At 34.0% G+C, this 22415-nt stretch overlaps 2 protein-coding genes across 2 annotated transcripts in view; both read right to left on the reverse strand.

The window, feature by feature from the left end:
- Positions 1-22415, reverse strand: part of LOC149417457 (neurobeachin-like protein 1) — a 238637-nt gene that overhangs the window by 22984 nt on the left and 193238 nt on the right. The window lies entirely within an intron of this gene.
- On the reverse strand, positions 9765-12553 carry LOC149417459 (uncharacterized). Its single transcript, XM_089640539.1, has 3 exons — positions 12504-12553; positions 11367-11469; positions 9765-10367 (listed from the first exon to the last, which is right to left on the reverse strand). The coding sequence occupies exons 1-3, from the start codon at positions 12551-12553 to the stop codon at positions 9765-9767; spliced, it is 756 nt and encodes a 251-aa protein (XP_089496665.1).

Genomic DNA, 22415 nt, shown 5'->3' on the forward strand with positions numbered 1-22415 from the left:
CACTGCTTGAAGCGGCTTTATCCGTGACTAGATCTGAATATCCCGGTACTTCCCCACCATCTTCTTCCCCGTCTCCTTCCTCTTCCCACTTCCTCCAGCCTCACAATATATGTACAACATAAAGGTTTCGCAAAAAATACGAAAAAAATGATAACTCGAAAACTACAAAAATTGCGGAATATACATGGGGGTGATTTGGGTAGCTCTAGGGGTGCTCTACCTCTAGACTTCCACTTGACATTATTTTTGGGACACCCTGTATACAGATGTATTACATTAATGCCTTTGTGTTACTAATTGAAATTTACAGTGCGACTTATAATTTTATTCCACTGAATCTACCTATATATATGAATCTAATGTTTATCGTATATTACAACAATATACTTGTTTTATTTGTTTCAACCTTTTTAAATACAAATGTGATAATGCTCTGTTGTACTTCTGTATCTCCTTAAATGTAGGCATTGTATAATAATTGTATGTTCATATTTGCGATGTTCTCTGTAATCACAAATGTAAATCTGTACTTGTTAATTTTGTCATCATCATTATTATAAATACAGTTTGAAAATATTTTCAAACGCACTATGTTATATATAAAATGTTGGCAATATTTACCTACTGATAAACTACAAAAGTAGTTTAGTACACTTCAAAAAATACAAAATTAAAATTAGTTTTAGTTGATCCGTGCAAACGACCAACGATAAAACGCGTAAAATTATACGGCATATCACGTTGAATAAAGTTGTGTATTTTCTTTCATGTAAGTTTATCTAAATACAAACTCTCATGAAGTGTGCATTCAGGTAGAGGTTGCATTTAAAATTGGGTACAGTTTACAGTTACTAAGGACGGGTTGTTTCGGAGAATTTGAACAATTCATCAAATTTCAACGTTCATTTTCAAGTTCTGTGAAAGATTTTTTCAAGTTCTGTTTTTATTTCAGTTATGTCAAGCAACTAGCCTACAATGATATAATAACAAAACTTGAATAAGTCTTTCACAGAACCCGAAAATGAACGTTGAAATTTGATGAATTGTTCAAATTCTCCGAAACAACTCGCCCTAAGAAATGCACATATCTTGCATATTAAGTGCAGATACAGATTTACCGCATATCTCCATGCCCTCTGTAAATCGTTACAAGGTGGCGTGATATTTATGTAAACAAATCCCATATCATTTCCCAACAACAATATTATTGGCAGCATACGAAATAGAGAGCAAGCCAAGGGAAGTATAAAAGTCGACACGTAATGGGAAAATATTCATTTAGTTCACGTCTTTCGAAGGGAAAAGATGTGGACCTCGGTAAGGTTTTCTTAGTAAAATTTGTACAACGTCTCCTCTGTTGATTGATAAATATTGGGTTCAAACGTAAACACCACGTGTGACCCTTAATTTGAAAATCAACACATTTGAATTCCATGGTTGACCATTCCATGAATGCCAGGGGTAAAATTTGAGTTCCACGGTTGACCATTCCAGGAATGCCATGGGTAAAATTTGAGTTCCATGGTTGACCATTCCGGGAATGCCAGGGGTAAAATTTGAGTTCCACGGTTGACCATTCCGGGAATGCCATGGGTAAAATTTGAGTTCCACGGTTGACCATTCCGGGAATGCCAGGGGTAAAATTTGAGTTCCACGGTTGACCATTCCATGAATGCCAAGGGTAAAATTCAGATTTAAAATTCAAAATCAGTCGCCCGCCTTACGCCGGCTGACACTATTTTCGTAATAATTTCCTCCTTTTTGTAAACCTTATGTTTTTGTAAATTGTAGTCTTAACAGAAAACGTGTTTGTAAAAAGATAATTTTGTTATATATCTACTTGTGTAGTTTTCCCAGGATCTACATAAATTCAGAGAATTGCCTTTTTTCTTCTCTCTAGTATTATAAAAAATAAAATATAATGAAGACATAAGAAAATGTTCTTGAGTTTTATTATATTTTCCAGCTAAATAAACGTTCTTCACAATAAAAAAATAATTTACATGAGAATTTCCTATAAATAAATAAAGTATTATGAAATTTGATGTGGAATTTGGCGACGGGCTTATTCAGAGATAAAATAAACATATTTGCACGAAATTTGTGACGAAACAACAAGCTAGAATCTAGCTGCTAGATAAAATTTACATACAATATTTCCCTTGCCAAGCGAATAAAATATATTTTAGTATGCTAGGATCATTTTTAAGGTTCAAAATACCATAATAATAGAGGCATATGAAAGAGTGTAACCACGGTGGATTTCTTGGTACACTAGGGATTACACTAGTCCGAGAGTAAGTCTACCCATCTTCTCTCGATAAAGAAACTGGCTTATTGAAAATTACGATAAATGCAAAATTAACGGAAATTGTAAAAAAAAATCATTTAAACGAAGAACTTGATTTAGTGAGAACTTGTGTAGGTATATTTACTGTAAAATTCCACATATTTATGCGACTCAATAATCGTTTGTACTGTAGGGAAAATAAATTATTTCCTTGAAATACTGGCAAAAATCACCAGGCATATATAATTCGACTTTTAACCCTTCAGTACATTCATCACGTTTGTTCAGTTTGCAATGTTTGTATTTTAATATATACATCTTTTTTTTTCAATTTTCCGTAAAAAAATACTGTTTTAAAAACTAGATAAAATTATCTTTCCGGTGTATGCGTTTTAAAGTAAACATAACTAGTTCTGCATAATAAAATTTTAATATCAAACTTGAAACGTGTTGTCAAAAACTCTAACCACATTTATATTTAATTTTTTACTCCAATCATAGAAAAAAAAAGATAACTCGATATTTCAAAAAAACATTGTTTTGTTTGGGGAATTCGTAAGAAAACTGTCCCTTCACTTTTATCTCGTTCATATAAATAAATAATTTTTAAAGTTTTCACGATATCTGCGCAAAATATGAATTATTCAATTTGGCTAATTTTAGTATTTTATTAATAGATTCCAGTATAAATATTTGAGGCAAACTGGAAAGCATTATTATTTCTCTTTCTGACGTCAAAAAATTATGTATGTTTGCATGATAGAAAAAAAGATAAAAATACTTTTAAGAAAAAAGGACGCCCGGTCATATATGACCCTCAAACGCTGGAGAGTTTAACAGAACCAGACAAATCTGCAGCATGCTTATACCATTACTGATTAAAAATCATACGATTTTAGCTAATGAAGGCGTAACATATTTTTTCAGTATTCACTCAAATAATACTTCTTATAAAGCTATTAAAATAGTATTATACAATGAAATAGTTTAATACGTAAATATCTATGTATAAGATGCGAACCACGTACTATTTTGCCTGCTAGTCGTCTTTGAAGTTTGATCGACGTTCAATAAGACCTTTTGCGGGTTGGATATAAATATCATATGCGTAAAGGATACAACTTAATTCAGTGCGTGCGAGGCACCATGCCAATCCAAAGTAGTTATGTGGTGTACATTATAAAATGACGCATGTGTAACGTAAGCCAAGAAAGTAGCTTGATTGTTTCCAGATTATGTCAAAAGTGAAGACTTATGTATATTAATGATTCGTTTGGAAAATGAAGTAGTTTTGGAAAAATAAGATGAGCACCAGTATGAGATGACGATTCCGAATTCATCATATCTCAGACACGTGATCAAGTCAGTACCTTCGATCTTAGACAGTTTGCAAATTATGGTGATTTTTACCGCAGATTTGTGCGTTGTTTTACCGCCAGATCAAATAAACCGAGTGATTAGACTATTTTAAATAGCAAAGTTAACATAGCGACAAATTATATAAAATTTAGATAAATCAACATGCAATTAATTAACAAACCATCACCTTTCCAAGAAGTGTAGGTAGAGGGTATGGACCACCAAATAACTCTGTCGTGAGTAATAAATCGTTTAAGTTTAACACATAATAAGTTATTCTAATTCTTGACATAACACAGATTCACGGATTTTATTAAAAATAGACAACTAGGATGAATGTATCTAAACTTAATTTCCCACGGATATTCATAAAATTTTGTGAAAATTGTGTTGATAACTTATATTTTTTATTAGATATTATAATTTTTTTTTTACTTTCAACCATTAAATGCAGTCTTGGATAGATACCTATATTTTTCAGAAATGTATTTTTAAAGTATATTATAACCCATTTTAACGGAAAAAAATAAACACTGCTGATTTATTAAAATCCTGTTAAAAACGTGATGGCACTCCATTTCCCAACGAAATATCAGTAAATCTCTAAATAGTACAGAGTTTTCCAATAAGAGGTGTTATTTTGATATTCAATCGTAAAATATCAATCGTAAAGTATCAATAGTTTCGTTGCTTGTGTGGCACCTAGCGCGGTCTTGTTGAAAGTAAACGTTGTCCAGATCAATACCATCCAATTCCGGCCATAAAAAATCATTAATCATCTCTCGATAGCGCAATCTATTCACCGTAACTGTTGCTCCAGCCTCATTTTCGAAAAAGTAAGGCCCAATGACTGCCGGACCATAAACCGCACCAAAAAGTCACACGTTGAGGATAGAGAGGCTTTTCAACAATAACTCTTGGGTGTTCCGAGCCCCAGATGCGACAATTTTGCTTGTTTACGAAGCCTCCGAGGTGGAAATGGGCCAAAAAAGTGGTTTGTCTTCAAATAACAAATAAACAACATTTGATTGACGTCTTGAATGTAAAGGTATGTAGATATCTACTACTTATGCAAAGCCCGTCGGTAAATACGCAGTAGCCGACTGAAAGCTAATATATTCAACACGAGACAACGCTAGCGGTGCGTCGCTTTCACCGGTACCAATAGTTGTGCAATATATTATAAAATATATAATATTATGCTTGCGTTGGAAGATAAGTATAGCTCACTACAACAGAGACTACTAAATCTTAAAACATGGACACTAGACACGGAGACTACACGCTGGGTAAAATAGACGATGTAGACGGGAAGGAAATCCAGCCAATTTTTATATTATTTTTTATTACGAATGTTCACCACTCGACTTAAGCGCCAGTATTTTTTTAGCAATAATGTCAATTTCATAGGTAAAATAATTTTCAAAGTAAGCATTTTTTATAGCCCACCAAAATGATCGAAAGAACGGAGTTAATAGAAAAATTAATTCGTGTAATATATCGTATTACAGAAAATATATTATACTAGCGCAGATCCATGAAAAAACATGAGAAATTATATTAAATATTGCAGGATTTGTGAGGCTCAAAATATTTGCCTCGCGAAATTTACCTTTCGAAAAAACAACTTGAAAAATAACCAAATCTAAAAAAGTTAAATATCTTTTTTACTTCTACAATCATGTATAATCACCTCTCGATGTTTGTGCAATTAACCCTCCGGACACCCTGTATAAGAAACAAAATCATCATATTTGGCTGATTTTTATTTAGTTTTTCTTGTATCAAAATCTATATTAATTATTAATTAAAGAGTATAAAACAAAGCCGCCATCCGCGTCTGTCTGTTTGTGCGCTTGGTTCTTCGAAACTACGCAACGGATTTTGATAGGGTTTTCACTATAATTTGGAGATTTTTTTCCTGAAGGTTTACATATATATACAAACTCCAACGGCTCGGAGGGCTTTGAAGCAGAGAATGGACGGTTATCTCGAGAGTATTTCCTCCTGGGGTAAAAATAATCTCGTCGAATTTAATGTTTCAAAGACCCAATCCTGTCTGATTACGTCTAAAAGGGATCCAAATGATAATCTAGTCTCCTTCAACGGAAGCAATCTTCCGAACAGGCCTTCCATTGATATGCTTGGTGTAACTATAAGTGACCAGGTCAGGTACGGGGGCTCCATCGAAGCCAGAGTAAAGTTGGCCTCTCAGAAGCTGGGCGTACTGTACAGGGCCCGCAGATACTTTAATAGTACACAACTGCTCACCCTGTACAAATCGCAAGTGCGCCCTACTGTCGAATTTGGCAGCCATCTCTGGTCTGGAGCCCCAAAATACCTGAAAAAAACCCTTGACTCTGTGCAGAAACGGGCGGTCCGTTTGATAGATTCCCCAATCTTAACAAACGGACTGCAATCTTTAGAGCACAGGCGTCAGGTAGGTATGCTGTCCTTGTTCTATCGGTATTACAATGGAAGATGCTCTGAGGAACTAGCGTCATTGATCCCTTCGGCACCGGTGCGTAGTCGGGTTACACGCCAAACGCGCGCCCAACATTTGTACACAGTTGACACTTGTCACATGAGAACGGGTCGCTTCTATGATTCGTTTTTAAGTTCAACAGCTCGGCTGTGGAACGAACTGCCGGCCTCTATGTTTCCTCCCTCCTACAACATGGGACTCTTCAAGACCCATGTTCACTCCTTCCTCTCCACAAAAAGACCCTCCACACAGCATCCCCAAAGATGACATAGGCCCTGAGGGAAATTATTTTCTTCAGGGCCTCCTGTGTGGAGTAAATATAAAAATAAAAAATAAATTAAAAAAAATACATAAAAAAAACACGCACATTACGTTTGTATAAAGTAGAGAAAAGACGATGTTTTGTGATCAAGTCAAACGAAAAATATATTCGGGCGCTTACATTGCTAACACTGGCTAAACTTTCTGAGATACATATAAATAATATATTACGGAATTTTATATCTTGAAAAGGTCTGAAAAGTCCGCGATGGTATTTATCTCCTAAGAATAACCCCCCAGCAAACCCGGGAACACGTAAGCTAGTTTATTTATAAACAAGTTAAATTAAAAATAAGTCAAATAAGAAAAAGTGACATTTATATGGCATTCCAATACATCATAATTTGGTGTATGTGTTCAGATATTATTAATTAGGATTTTTTATAGTTCAAGCGATGACCGTAAAAATCCCATCCCATAGGCCACATGAACCAAATTAGTACTGGGCTTTAACCCCAAATAAGATTCATCCAGATTTCGGCCCGGGAGGAGTCCTGGAAAGTGTCGCTAGAAGAAAGGTATTTTTCGCTCGAATAATCGCGTAGACCACAAGGTTCTCCTCGGCCGAGTTTCGGCCGAACGACATAATTCGTAGACAGGGAATTTTTATCTAAATTCTGACATTGATTTCATTCGTGTGGCCGATGAGATATTTTGCCGCATCTGGAGGATACCCACACAAAAGTTGGCCGATCAGCTTTTGCAGTTAGTTTTGATAATGTGGCCCGTCGGATATTTTCATCCCACCCACCACAAAAATGACACCGGAAGTCGTCGCTTTCCAGGACTCCTCCCGGGCCGAAATCTGGATGCGTTTTTTTAACTTAATCTTATTTGGGGTTAAAGCACAGTACTAATTTGGTTTATGTGGCCTATGGGATGGGATTTTTACGGTCATCGCTTGGACTATTAAAGAGCGAACGTCATTTAAAAAAATATCTGTAACAAATTAACTATATATATATTATATATATATTTATAATAATACAGACCAGGAAATATATTCAGAATAACATTCGAGAGAAAAGGTGGACAGGTTAGCAATTAGCAACTAATTCACAAACTGCAGAGTGAAATTAATATTATTTGAATTTTCTGGATAAATCTCTCGCAGAAATGATAAAAACTCAATACAATAAAAATAAATGAATTTCACGTTCACTCTTTCTTGTTCCTGTTTATTTTTTTTCGCGAAATGTCTTTAGTTTCAGATTTGTGGAAAAAAATGTGAAGAATGATCAAAATAGAAATACCGAGAGGATCAAAAATTGTACTATAGTGAGAAAAAGACAAAAAAACTTTATAATTTGGGTATAACTGAAACGCTCTGATGTAAGGTTAATGTTCCCGTAGTGCAAACGAGAAACTGGTGAATCTGCATCGTACAGAGTACCCAAAATATAAAAGATTTTTTATCTGAGTTTCTTCATTAAACAAAAAAAAAAATTTTTTTCGGCAACTAGGACAATTGACTAAAAATACATCGATGACTAGGACGCATTTAAAACATTAAACTGCTGATATCAAACCACTAGCGATCGATTTTTTTCAAATCCAACCTAAAAAATTACAACATTGTACTCGATTTACTCGAAAACAAAAACTCAAATCAAAAAAAAATTCTAACACAAAATCGATACCATGTAATTTCATCAGTTTACAGCTTTTAGATGAAATAAGTTGCGATATTCGCTTTGAATTTCATTGAATGTTTAATCCATCTTAGGTGTGTGATAAAGAAGCGGTTCGTTTCAAAATGACTTTTTTTCTGATAAGTTTATAACTTAGTTCCATTCACGTGCGAAATGTTGTATAAAGCGCTATCTTAGGAGAGATATATTTCAGAATTACACACAACAGACATGCTATCCCATAAACGTGTAGAGAGATGTTATTCAATACCAACACATGGCCTCTCTGGGTCACTGCATATGCGAGTATACGCCCTAGAGATTACGCAATACAACGTAGGAATTGCAGCAAACGAAGGAATTTTTATTAGCTTGACAACTTCTGTCGATCCTGCGGAGAGAAAATCTTGCAATGTATTGCTTATTTAACGTTGCACTCAATTAAGGCAATTTCTAATTAGACGTCGATTTCGTATCAGTGCCTAAAGACATCATGCTTCTAGTTTCCAGGCATTGGTAATAAGCATCTAATTAGAGTTCTAAATTATAAGCCATTGAAGATATTAATCACATAAATGTTGACAAAATAACGAGCACATTCTTAATATTATTTGTGGAACATATTTGTACTAAATTTATGGACTGCATATATGGAAAATGGAATGAATTTATAGCCAACGAAGACTGAAAAGTTGCGAATATTTAAAACATATAAATTTAAAAATATATAAGAAGTTGCAACACATGTGCACGAAACACGTGATGACTTTAAACGTAATTGAATTTACTTTTTATGCTGTGATTATCAATTTAATTATGTTTCTAAACATATTTTAGTAATTGGTTTTTCTTGTTTTTGCAGTACAAAACAGAAAAAATCTATCCTCAGAATTAATAAAAAAATGTTGTTTTGTTATTTTAACTCATGTTCTATCCTTCAGATTTAGAAATACTTGTTGTCATAGAAACTTTGAATAAGTCTTCTGTAAAAATGGAGCAAATAAATAGGGTTGTTTTGATGGATTATATACTATTATACTTTCTATATTATACTTTCTAGTGTAGCGGTGTATCCATAAATATATTTGCTAAAGGGTAGGGATATAAGGGTAAAGATAATGATTGAAATCATACGTAAGTTTAAATTTGCATCCATGAATGATTTATTTGGCAGTTATTGATAACCACATTCAAAATTATAATACAAATTAACATTATGACTATGTACAATCGTAATAAATAACATTAAAACACATTTCCATACGATTAAAGCTTTCAGTGTGAAGGTACGATTTTATTACAAAACGTCGATGGGATGATCCTTATGTGATGCGAGGTCTAAATGAAATTTGATCCAAAGATTCATTGAAGAGATCAACTATACAAATAAATAGATACAAAATAACTGAATTACATCAGGGTGAAATGAAGAGAAGATTCGGTGTTGGCGCTTGGTTTCTGATATATACAATGTGCAAAATAAAGATGACGTGGGATGATACGTGATGAATGATAATGGTGATAAAAAAAGCGTACCGAGTACCGGCGGGTAGACGTAAAAGGAATAAATAAAAATCTCTGGTAAATAAACTGAAATAAGCAAAATATTCCTAAATAAGGAAGATTTTGTTATAACAGTGTCAAGAATCAAATCTTTAGGGTGATGAAATCGGTGGATTTACCAGCCGTGTCCACCATAGACGGGGGCGGCGATAACCTTGGTGACAGGGGCGGCGGCGATGACCTTGGCTCCTCCGGTCCTCTCAACGACGGCGTTAAATCCGTTGACGTGATCAGCGGTGTAGGTCACCTTGCGCACGTGACCGTCGGGCTCAACCAGGCTGTAGCTTCCGTGCACGACTCCGTCCTCCAAATGCTCCTCGGCGTTCTTAGAATCTCCGGTGTGGGGGTCGGACACTCCATAGGCGAAGGAGTACTTAGGATTGGGGTCAATCTGTTCGGGCTCGATGACTTTCTGGATGACCTGCTTCTGGTAGACTGGAGCATGCACAACAGGGGCGGACACGTATTGAGGGGCGGCGTGGACGATCTGAGGGGCGGCATGGATCAGCTGGGGGGCGGCGTGCACGATCTGAGGGGCGGGCTGGTAGTAGGACTTCTGGATGACGGGGGCGGACTGCACAACGGAGGGGTAGGCGGGGGCGATGGACTTCTGGTAGATTGGCTGAGAGTAGGATACGGAGGAGGCCGAACCGTGTCCCCAGTCGGATATGGCTACCGGCGACGCGTGGACTACAGCCAAAAGGGCGACACACAATACCTATTGAATGTTTAAAATTAGTCAAACAACAACAAGAGAAATAAATTATAACACAAAAATAAAAAAGGATCGAGGTACCATTCCAAAATGTAGTTACATTCAATATTCGAAATGACATGAATGATGAAGGACGAATTTTGTAACTTCTGTTGCGAAAATGTATAGATACGAAAGAAAACAAAAATACTCTGAAGAAACTGAACAATTGGATTAAGCTGTCCAAATTCTCGAATGTTTCGTTCAAATGGGCAGAAGAAAAGTTTTAAGGGTTTTAGATAAAACAACTGAAAGAAAGTTATTTTTTTATTGAATTTCACCACGAAAAATCTTAGCAATTTGTTGAGATTAACTGTTATCAGAATTTATATTTTAGTTCGAGAGAAAAATAGAGAAAATTAAAAATAATCAAAAAAAAATAAGTTGCAGAAATTTTGTTAGTTTCAAGGGATGAAATAAAAGACAAAAAAACGGTATTGAAAGTTTAACTCAAAGGGTAACTAAAATTTAAAATAAATAAATAAAATAAATTCTTTATTCCAGGATGTGGGGAGGTTAGTGCAATCCCACACATCCCATAGATGAGATAAGTACAAATAATATTTACATAGAGTAACATAAATAAAATAAATAAAAAGAGATTAAATAATTAAAAATGAAATTAAGTTAAAGCAGAGAAGCACAAAATTATTCTCTATTTTAAAAAAAGTACGGTTGGATATATTTTAGGTACGGCAGCATTTTTGTTAAAAGAATTTCTAATTTATAGAAATTTCAAAGGAATCATAACAGAATAATAAAAATAGAGAATTTTTCTGAATTACAAAGGGTTGGTTTATTCATTTAGAAAGATTTTTTTAAATGTACCACTATTTAAAAAATATTGTTGGACATTGAATGATATGATTGATGCAATGTATCGTATTGATTTGAGGGTTGCTAACCTGTACAAACATGATTGGTTATGTTTCTCTCGTACGAACTTGAATGCCTGAGACAGACTTGAAGGAACTGATGATGGTGCATGGACCAGCGGGGCTTATAAACCGATCTCGGGGGCAGTAGCATCACCCGGCCCGGGGCGGGGGGAGCCAAGAGAGCAGATCTGTGGAGATGCAAGGAGGGAGGCTGCAACGGTCTTCTCAGCAGTTACGCGTCGACAGGGGCGCAAAACGAAAACACGTACTCTGAATTCAACTCTACTACTTCCAAAACTGCAGAATATTGCAGTCTAAATTACACCGATTGATAAATTATAACAAATAATATTATGTTTCATACTTGTAAACATTGATTGTGAAATTTAGATACAGATGGTCCAGCTAGGCAAAACATATAGCTTCTCAGCCAGACACAGCACATTGCCTATAAATGTAATGTGGCAGTGAAGGAAATGAGGCAGAAGAATTAATGGAAAGACATAAGTTACAAAATAACCTATAGGTATATCAATAAACGTTACGATTTAGAAAGATGTGGACTCTTTCCACTTCGATACTGAAAGTTCATTTATGAAAGAAATTTTATTTATTTTGTAATCCATACGTAAAAAAATGGAAACCAATATTTAAGTTTTTTTATTTTTATTATTTTAAGTTTACATATATGTATTTTTTTTAAATGATATTATTGTAAAGCTGCACACCTTGATACAGGAATGCCCTAGTGAGATATGCAGAGTATGTTTTTTATGTAAAAACTGTTTTTTGAATAAATAAATAAAAAATAAAATATATATATTTTTTTAATCGTTAAACTCCCAAAAGCTTAGGGCCCATAACTAAAATAGTAATCAAATTTTCTTTGCACGAGTTGAGGGTGAATTAATTAAATAATGCTTTTAACCAGATGAGTTCAATACCGAATAACAACATTGACAACAGGTAACGAGCCTGTAGGAAAAAATAATAAATATAAAGAAAAGAAGAGAAGAAAGTTAAATGCTTTGAAGTTTAATATCTCTTCGGTCAACCTGACAACTATCCCATGATAATCGACTAAGGAGAAACAAAATAAAAATGAATCACACTGGTTTTCGATTCCTTATATTCAATGCGGATTTATTATTAGGAGCGCATATTGCGGAATACGAAAATTCTGGAGCATTCATTTGACGCGATGTTCTACCACGACTCGCACCTTCTCTTACTTGTGGGGCTCATGTGGCCCAGAACGAGACGAATACTCATGCTTGTTTAGCCTTTGAACTAGTGCATGCTACAAATAATGCAGTACCGCACAACCGCAAATGCGAGCACTCAGTGCGGTCATTATAAAAATTGCGGTTAACGAATTTCCATGGGAAGGTGTTTTGAAGAGGGCCGGAATAGGAAAGTAATAAAATATCTAACATGGAATTAAGACAAATATAAAAAAAATGCATGAATTTATCTATTTATAAAAATTCCCCAACTGTGCCGACGAAAATCAACACGTAAATGCCATAAACGTATTTAATTACTCGGCGCTCATGGTAATGCGCAAAAAATCATAGTAGCGCAACAACCACGCTGCCAATAGTGAAAGACGCCAGAAGCAGTTAAGTCTTCTGCCAAGGGCCTTATGCAACTGATAATTTTTGACGCTATGTTTTTGACATGCGATTCATCCAACTTGAAAAATCTCCTGTATTTATGAAGCCGTTAAGGCAATCTTATCTCCGCTTTTTCGTTTTAAAATATCCTTTTTAAACCTCATTATTTTTCTCTCTTGTAATATAAACTAATTGTCATTTTATTTGAATACGTTGGTCATGATTCAATGAATTGTTCGCGATTTCTTTCAATACGATATTCACAGAATTTGACTTTTTTTTTTTTAAACATACAACAAACGATGTTGTACTCCCATGAGTTATAAAACTCATTAAGGGATCGCCAATTGGTAGTTTTATTCCATGCAAATTAAGACAACAATGATATAATTAACATAATTTAACTAATATACAAGTTCAAGATGGCTATCGTTTATTACACAAAAAAACTTTCGACTGACATCTCCCTCTAATACCCTAATAATCCTAGGTCGTAGGTATCTCTATCTCACCGCGGTCATGTCCGAAAACACCTTAAAAATAAATTTTGTATGATACTAAGCATACGTCAGACATGATTGTGTTTACCTCCTTTATCTCTATAGCAAAGAGAAAGAGAGGAGATTGGTTTGGGACAAAATTTAAAGTGACCCACGCTAGGACATGCAATAGCTTCTCATTTGGACCCTAGATGGCAATGGAACGAATTGAAAAAAAGTACGAATCTATAACTATATTATCCGTAACTATATTAATAATCGGGTATTTTGTTAAATCCTTTTTTTATATATTAATGCTATTGCTGCATATTTTTGGAAGGGTCATTTCCCAAATGACCTTCTTAGAAAAGCCGCCAGGGCCTGTGAGGATTATCTTCAAGGTATTAACCTAAAATTACGCAAAAAAAGACCACAATATTTCAATAATTTACAGTACACATCATTCTTGCTTCAACATAACATTACACGCAATCTATGCAGGTACATCTATGTATAAGGAAATTTTCATATTATTATTGAAATAATTTAACTGCAAAATAAATAGAAAAATCGTGTATTACCGTAGAAGATTCGACGAAGGTTTATTATCTAGGGCAGGGTATAAACAAGAGCAATGGAATGAATAGAATACTTCAATTTAATAATTTATTACAATTTGTGTCATGACACTTGGCACCAGGTTTACTTCCGTAAACCAACATATTTTTACCACACGAAATAAAGTAATATTGTGTGTCATTGGTCAGTGATAAGCATCTCATAAGCGATCTAAACAATAAGCTATTGAAGATATTATAAACGATATTAGGGTCAGGTCTAAATTATTTTTAAATGTTGACAGCAGTGATTTTCCGTCACTTTTGTAACAAAAAAGAAACATCAAAGGTATAAAAAAAATATTTTGTAAAAACTTTGTATATTTTATTCATAAGTAAATGAATCATAAATTGATTTCCTTGTCGATAAGTACATTAAATATTTTGGTAAACATAGAACATTATTTTTGGTTCCATAAAACTGACTCTCTGACTCGTCAAGAATTTTCTTGAATTTTATATTAAAAAAATATTCCAGAATTTTCAGTTTGCTGTAAATGCAGTCTAGTGAATGTAACAAATCAAATTTAAGCTTTAGGGTTACATAAAACAATACAATTTTAATTTTATTGAATCAATTGTGAATGTCCTTAATTTTATTCTGTTACGCTACGTCAGTTGTGCGACACCATTTACAATAGTATAGGTTTTGGCGACGGATGCGATTGGCCACCTACTGCGTGGCGGTTCAGATCGGGAGAGACTGGTTAAGGGGGACCTTTTAACCTCTCCATCCGGACTCTCTCTCTCAACCCATCGCCTTGCTCTTCAGTGGGAGGAATGGATTCATTCCATCACTAAGCCCTGAGGGATTTTTTTTCCTCAGGGCCTCCTGTGTGGAGCTAATGTACAAAAGGGAGTTGCGGGTCATGTGCGTAAAATTGTGTGACTTGTGGTTTTATTTGAAGTATTATGTGACGATTTTATTGCTTTAACAGTCATGAATCATAAACAATATTTATTCTAGCTTGGAAATGCGTCGACACTTGTTTGTTGCTTCGTGTGGTATTTTGATTCCATTGTGCGACGGATCTCAACGGAAATATATAAAGGTATGTTTATACGCACAATTTAAAAATATAAGAAGTTCCAACACACGTGCACGAAACACGTAATGAAAATTTTTATTTTATTTATGTATTAACCCCTCAGGTCTCTGGCATACTGACCGTCATATTTATAGACACTGTTAGAAGGTCGGAGAATTTTTGTGTATTTCCGCTTTGCAATAAAATCAAAATAAATTGAATACTTTTGAACGTATTCGAAAAAAAAACGGTTTTTGAAAGGTGATAAAATAAGCTTTAAGAAGCTTTTATGAGAATACTTTTTACGTTTTATAAATTTTAAAATGGGTATTCCAGCAATTATGCTGAACTACAACACTCTGTGAAATTATATGAATATGCTCAAATTGTCAGACAGAAGAATTTTCACAGACTTGGTATTTCTATATAAAATTTTAAATGATTTAGTTGATAGTCCGGTATTGCTAGAATTGATAAGCTTCTGGATTCCACTGCGTAATACTAGAAGTCATGATTTATTTCAGTGCAGAAATTCTGGGACTAACTACCAAATGTATTCCTCTTTGCCCAGAATACTAATGGAGGGAAACAATTATACCAAGTCAGTGAACATATTGAATTTATCTTTAAACAAATATAAAATGTTGTTAATGAAGCAATTCAGTTATGTACAATAAATAATGTATATTTCTTAATATTCCATACGTAAAAGCCCCGAAAAAGGGCGTTAATTAATAAATAAATAAATAAATGTAAAGGAATACCAATTTGAAATTAATAAAACGTAAAAAAATATTTAGAATTTTTCTGACCTGTAAGGGAGTTTAAAAACCAAAAGCGTGAATTATATTCTAACTGACTTCTAATCAGAGATTTGTATAATAATTTAGGGATTTTAGGCTTAATGCTAATAGTTGTAATAATATTCTAGAAGTCGTTGAAATCAGATACTTTTAATTTTGATATAATTAATTTAGTAGAAAAACATACACGAATAACAGGAAGGTTTTTGATCTGTAGAAACGGATCATTTAGTTTTTAAAGTTTTTAGGTCGGGATTATCAATATTAATACTGTTTCCAAACATATTTTAGGATTTGATTTTGTTTCAATTATCTATGGTAAATTTAAAAAAAAACTTATTGGTCTTTGACACTATTGTTATTTTGTTATCTTAACTCCTGTTCCATTTTTCAGATTTAAAAATACTTGTCATCGAAACTTTGAATTATTGTCTTCTGTAAAAACGATCGTAAAAATGGAGCAAATAAATAGGGTTGTTTTGATGGATTATACTTTCTAATGTAGCGGTGTATCCATTAATATATTTGCTAAAGGGTAGGAATATAAGGGTAAAGATAATGATTGAAATCATACGTAAGTTTAAATTTGCATCCATGAATGATTTATTTGGCAGTTATTGATAACCACATTCAAAATTATAATACAAATTAACATTATGACTATGTACAATCGTAATAAATAAAATTAAAACACATTTCCATACGATTAAAGCTTTCAGTGTAGAGGTACGATTTTATTACAATACTTCGATGGGATGATCCTTATGTGATGCGAGGTCTAAAGAAATTTGATCCAAAGATTCATTAAAGAGATCAACTATACAAATAAATAGATACAAAATAACTGAATGAGATCAGGGTGAAATGAAGAGATGATTTGGCGGTTGGTGTCAGATATATACAATGTGTAAAATAAAGATGACATGGGATGATACGTGATGAATGATGATGGATGAAAACGGTGATAAAAAACGTACCGAGTACCAACAGGTAAACGTAAAAGTAATAAATAAAAATCTCTAGTAAATAAACTGAAATAAGCTAAATCTTCCTAAATAAGGAACATTTTGTTAAAACAGTGTCAAGAATCGAAGGATCAAATATTTAGGATGATGAAATGGATGGATTTACCAGCCGTGTCCACCATAGACGGGGGCGGCGATAACCTTGGTGACAGGGGCGGCGGCGATGACCTTGGCTCCTCCGGTCCTCTCAACGACGGCGTTAAATCCGTTGACGTGATCAGCGGTGTAGGTCACCTTGCGCACGTGACCGTCGGGCTCAACCAGGCTGTAGCTTCCGTGCACGACTCCGTTCTCCAAGTGCTCTTCGGCGTTCTTAGAATCTCCAGTGTGGGGGTCGGACACTCCATAGGCGAAGGAGTACTTGGGATTGGGGTCAATGTGTTCGGGCTCGATGACTTTCTGGATGACCTGCTTCTGGTAGACTGGAGCATGCACAACAGGGGCGGACACGTATTGAGGGGCAGCGTGGACGATCTGAGGGGCGGCATGGATCAGCTGGGGGGCGGCGTGCACGATCTGAGGGGCGGGCTGGTAGTAGGACTTCTGGATGACTGGGGCAGACTGCACCACGGAGGTGTAGGCTGGGGCGATAGACTTCTGGTAGATTGGCTGAGAGTAGGATACGGAGGAGGCCGAACCGTGTCCCCAGTCGGATAAGACTATCGGCGACGCGTTGACTACTGCCAAAAGGGCGACACACAATACCTATTGAAAGTTTAAAATGAGTCAAACAACAGCAAGAGGAAGAAATTAAAAACAGAGATGATAACACCAAAAATTAACAGGATCGAGGTACCATCCCAAAATACAATGACATTCAATTTTCGAAATGATATGAACGATGAATTTTGAAACTGTGCCGAAAATTTAAGTTAAAGAAAATAAAACATTGTAATGAACTAAATAGATGAAGATAAAATTGTTAATATACCTTAATGTTTAGTTCAAATGGCCAAACCAAAAGTTTGAATATTTAAGAGAAAATGACAGAAGTTTTTAATTTAATTTCAGCATAAAGAATGTTAACAGTTTGTTGTGATTAACTGAATTTTTTGTTTAGTTCGTGGGGACAATAAGGAAAATTCAAAGGATTAAACACAATTGTATTGCAGAAATGTTGTTGATTTCAAGAGGTTGATGTAAAAGTTTAAAAAATACTGAATTAAAATTTTAACTCGACGAAAACACTATTGATAACTTGTCTATATTAGTACGAAGAAGCAATATAGAAATTTCAAAGGAACAGAATAATAAAAATGGAGAATCGTTCTGAATTACAAAGGGATGATGTTGAACGATTAAAAAAATGTACCATTATTTAAACAATATTGTTGGATATATTTGATTGATGCAATGTATCGAATTGATTGAACTGCTAACCTGTACAAACATGATTGGTTATGTTTCTCTCGTACGGACTTGAATGCCAGAGACAGACTTGAAGGAACTGATGATGGTGCATGGACCAGCGGGGCTTATAAACCGATCTCGGGGGCAGTAGCATCACCCGGCCCGGGGCGGGGGGAGCCAAGAGAGCAGATCTGCGGAGATGCAAGGAGGGAGGCTGCAACGGTCTTCTCAGCAGTTACGCGTCGACAGGGGCGCAAAACGAAAACACGTAATCGGAATTCAACTCTACTACTTTCAAAACTGCAGTATATTGCAGACACCGATTTTTTTATTTTTTTTTATTTAGTTACTTTTTTTAAATAATTAGGTCCATTTTTGTAGGGCACATGAAATAAAATATATATATATAAAATTAAAACAGATCATTGAAGTCCTCCTCACTAGGAGATCCTGTGCTGAGGGGGACTATATATGTTAGTATACGTTTTCAGCGACTAAGATGATGTTTTAAATATATTAGCTAGTTCTTCTTCCGATATTTCCTTAAGCCAAGATTTGATATTTATAATTTATATATTGTAATAAATAATATCATGTTTCATACTTGGAAAGATTTATTTTTAAATTTAGAACGATACAGATACTTGAGGATCCTTAGCCAAACATATGGCTTGTCTTGATTATTTAAGTATTTATGTTTTTTTATAATTTTTAATCCACACAATTTCTATCATTACTCTTTTATACATTTCGTTCAATTTACTAAATATAAACAAGTCTAAGTAGAATTTAAATCAGTGGGTAGAACAACAAATCTAGTTAAACAATTTACCTAGATTTGCTTCGACTTATTTAATTTATTTATTTGTACTATTGCTGACAAACTGCTTTGGGAGTTTAGCGGGTGCTTGAAATGAAGAATTTCCAAACTACTATTTTTCCATCTTGCATGGTGGAATTTTGCTTATATAGATCTTATTTGTGTTTAAAAAAAGAAGAAACGTGTAAAAGCCCAGTTGGGCGTAAAAATCATAATAAATTACCAATGCCTTTCTTTCAGCTAGACATTGTTTTAATCATAAAATATATTTAACCATATTCATAGAGGTACATTATTTCACATTATTAGGCAGTGATTAAAATATAAAGTATATTGTATTCCAAATTTCTGTCAGTACATATTTTAGAACTATTGATACATCGCAGTTTGTGAACCTAGCACTAAAAATATGTACCAATTTATCACTAGGCTGCAGATTAAATAATATATATGTTGAATTATAATTTGGAACCATAGAGCCTCCAAGTAAATGTTCGCACTCTGGATGGTAATAGAGTTTGATTTAGCTGCAATTAAGTTCAGAATATCGTGAGGTGTTATACTGTCTTATAAACAGATGAATAAGAACTCTCTTCCCATTGTTATTCAACCTTTGGATTAAATATAAGTTAAATAAATATCACATAAGAAACTCACTGACTGGAGTAGGAAATACCAGGACATCTACCTTGATTGTAAAATAATATAACAACAGGAGTAAGAATTTTTTTTTTTTTTTTTAAAAAGAAAGACAAACATTCCCGGGTTACGAATAACCCAACAATGTTTGAAAATCTCCTACTACCACACCAATCTATAAATACCACATCTATCATGATTGTAAAATAATCTAATGAACGGAGTAGGAAATACCAGGACATCTACCTTGATTGTAAATAATCTAACAACAGGAGTAAGAAATATCACATCTATCATGATTGTAAAATAATCTAATAAACGGAGTAGGAAATACCAGGACATCGACCTTGATTGTAAAATAATCTAACAACAAGAGTAAGAAATACCACATCTATCATGCTTGTAAAATAATCTAACAATCGGAGTAGGAAATACCAGGACATCTACCTTGATTGTAAAATAATCTAACAACAGGAGTAAGAAATACCACATCCATCATGATTGTAAAATAATCTAACAACCGGAGTAGGAAACACCAGGACATCTATCTTAATTTGTACAATGTGACCTTAGAACGAGATACCTCAGTAAGGTCACTTCTTTTCAACAAATGTTAAATATAAATTTTAAAAATTGCAAAAGAAAGAAGACAAGATAATTAAATGATTTAAAGTTTAAGAACTATTCAATCAACCTTTCAACTAACCCATAGTAATAGGCACAAGGAGAAAGAAAATAAACATATATCACATTGGTTTTCGATCACTTATATTATTTAACCCGGATTCAATATTAGGAGCACATATTGCGGAACATGAAATTTCTGGAGCATTCCTTAGACGCGATTTCAGTCTACGTCTAGCACCTTCTCTTACTCGTGGGGCACATGTAGAGCAAGAACGAGACGGATACACCTGTTGGTTTAGCCTTTGAACTGGTGCAGGCTACAAATAATGCAGTACTGCTCACTGCACAACCGCACATGCCAGCTCTCGGTGCGGTCATTATAAAAATCGCAGTTAACGAATTTCTATGGGACTGTGTTTTGAAGAGGGCCGGAGTAGGAAAGTAATAAAATATCGTAAAATACCTAATCAACCGGGATCGAGTAAAATCAAAATAAATACATGCATTTCTTTATTTATAAATTTTCCCTCATTGTGCCTTCGAAAATCAACACGTAAATGTCATGTACGTATTGAATTACTCGGCGCTCATGGTAATGCGCTAAAATTCATGGTAGCGCAAGAACTACGCTGCCAATAGTTGAAGACGCTAGAAGCCGTTAAGAGGAAGCTACAAGCCAAAAATGTGTATATTCTTGGTATACCTTATATTGTAGATAATAGGCATTAAAATCGCTTGACAAACGGAGTCTAGAAACGTTCGATTTCAAGCAAAAAACTGGTTTTTGTTTATTTTGTAAATAATTTGATAAGAAAGCAAAAAAGTTAATCAAGTGAAACTGTCACAGATAACCTTAGCTATAATATAGTATTTTTTTTTAATTGTTTCCATGACGCGTTCATACATTTCTATTGAAAAAAATATTTGTTTAGGAATTTATATTTATATTTTTTATTGAGTTATTTATTTTCTTATTTGTATTCTACCCAAGCGAAGCGATAGTATAACCTTCAGTTTATCTAAAGCATAATTTTTGGAATTCATAATGTTCACCAATTCGTTATAAAGATTAATCAAAATAGTGATTTCGCATTAAGCTTCGCCTTAAGTCTTCTGCCAAGGGCCTTACGCAACTGATAATTTGTGACGCTAAATTCTGATATCCAATTCGCATTTGTGACTTACTAACTTAACAAATTCTCCTGTAACGACTATATTCAAGTTATTAATAAAGTTATAAAATTCCGCATGTCAGTCAATCGGTCAATATTTTTAACAAATTCTCCTGTAACGACTATATTCAAGTTATTAATAAAGTTATAAAATTCCGCATATCAGTCAATCGGTCAATATTTTTAACAAATTCTCCTGTAACGACTATATTCAAGTTATTAATAAAGTTATAAAATTCCGCTATCAGTCAATCGGTCAATATTTTTAACAAATTCTCCTGTAACGACTATATTCAAGTTATTAATAAAGTTATAAAATTCCGCATATCAGTCAATCGGACAATATTTTTAACAAAATTCTCCTGTAACGACTATATTCAAGTTATTAAAAAAGTTATAAAGTTCCGCATATCAGTCAATCGGTCAATATTTTTAAATCAATGGTGAATCAATTAAAAAAATCATTTTGGGTAAATAACGAATTTATAGCAAATTTTCCCTTAGATAGGCTGACTCAGAAATATCCAAAGAGGAGAAAGTAAAAAAATATTGTTAGAATCTATAAATAATTGAGTTTCACTATATTGTTACAAGGTTACATAAATATTAAAATAATCCTGGATTACAAACCAAATTTTATATACGCTTAATAAAAACCTTCGTCGAATAGGCTACGCGTTACAAAAATGAAAATAATAAAGTAGGTACTTACAGCGGATTGGTTCTTGCAAACACAGGTGTTTGTGTAATAAATTAGCATTTAATAAAGGAATCAACGAAAAATAACATACTTTTATTGAAACCTTTTAAATAAAACAGTATTTTATAACAATGTTGGGAAAAATCAATACCTATCCGCATCATGTAAAAATAATAATTATTGACATCAAAAATGAAAAAAGTCAATCAAACATAACAGTCGAAATGTACTTCAAAACGCTATTAAGAGGAAGCTACA

The sequence above is a fragment of the Hesperophylax consimilis genome, chromosome 15 (genome assembly GCF_061612785.1).
Source record: "Hesperophylax consimilis isolate HC1 chromosome 15, BYU_Hcon_1.0, whole genome shotgun sequence".
In the NCBI taxonomy this organism is placed as follows: Eukaryota; Metazoa; Arthropoda; class Insecta; order Trichoptera; family Limnephilidae; genus Hesperophylax; species Hesperophylax consimilis.

Excerpts from the sequence above, each read along its gene's own strand:
- LOC149417459 (XM_089640539.1), bottom strand. The coding sequence starts at position 12,553 with ATGAGTATTCGTCTCGTTCTGGGCCACATGAGCCCCACAAGTAAGAGA. Across the intron at positions 11,470-12,503 it reads AGCCCCACAAGTAAGAGAAG|ATCTGCTCTCTTGGCTCCCC; the intron begins GTGCGAGTCGTG and ends GCATCTCCACAG. Across the intron at positions 10,368-11,366 it reads ACCATCATCAGTTCCTTCAA|GTATTGTGTGTCGCCCTTTT; the intron begins GTCTGTCTCAGG and ends AACATTCAATAG.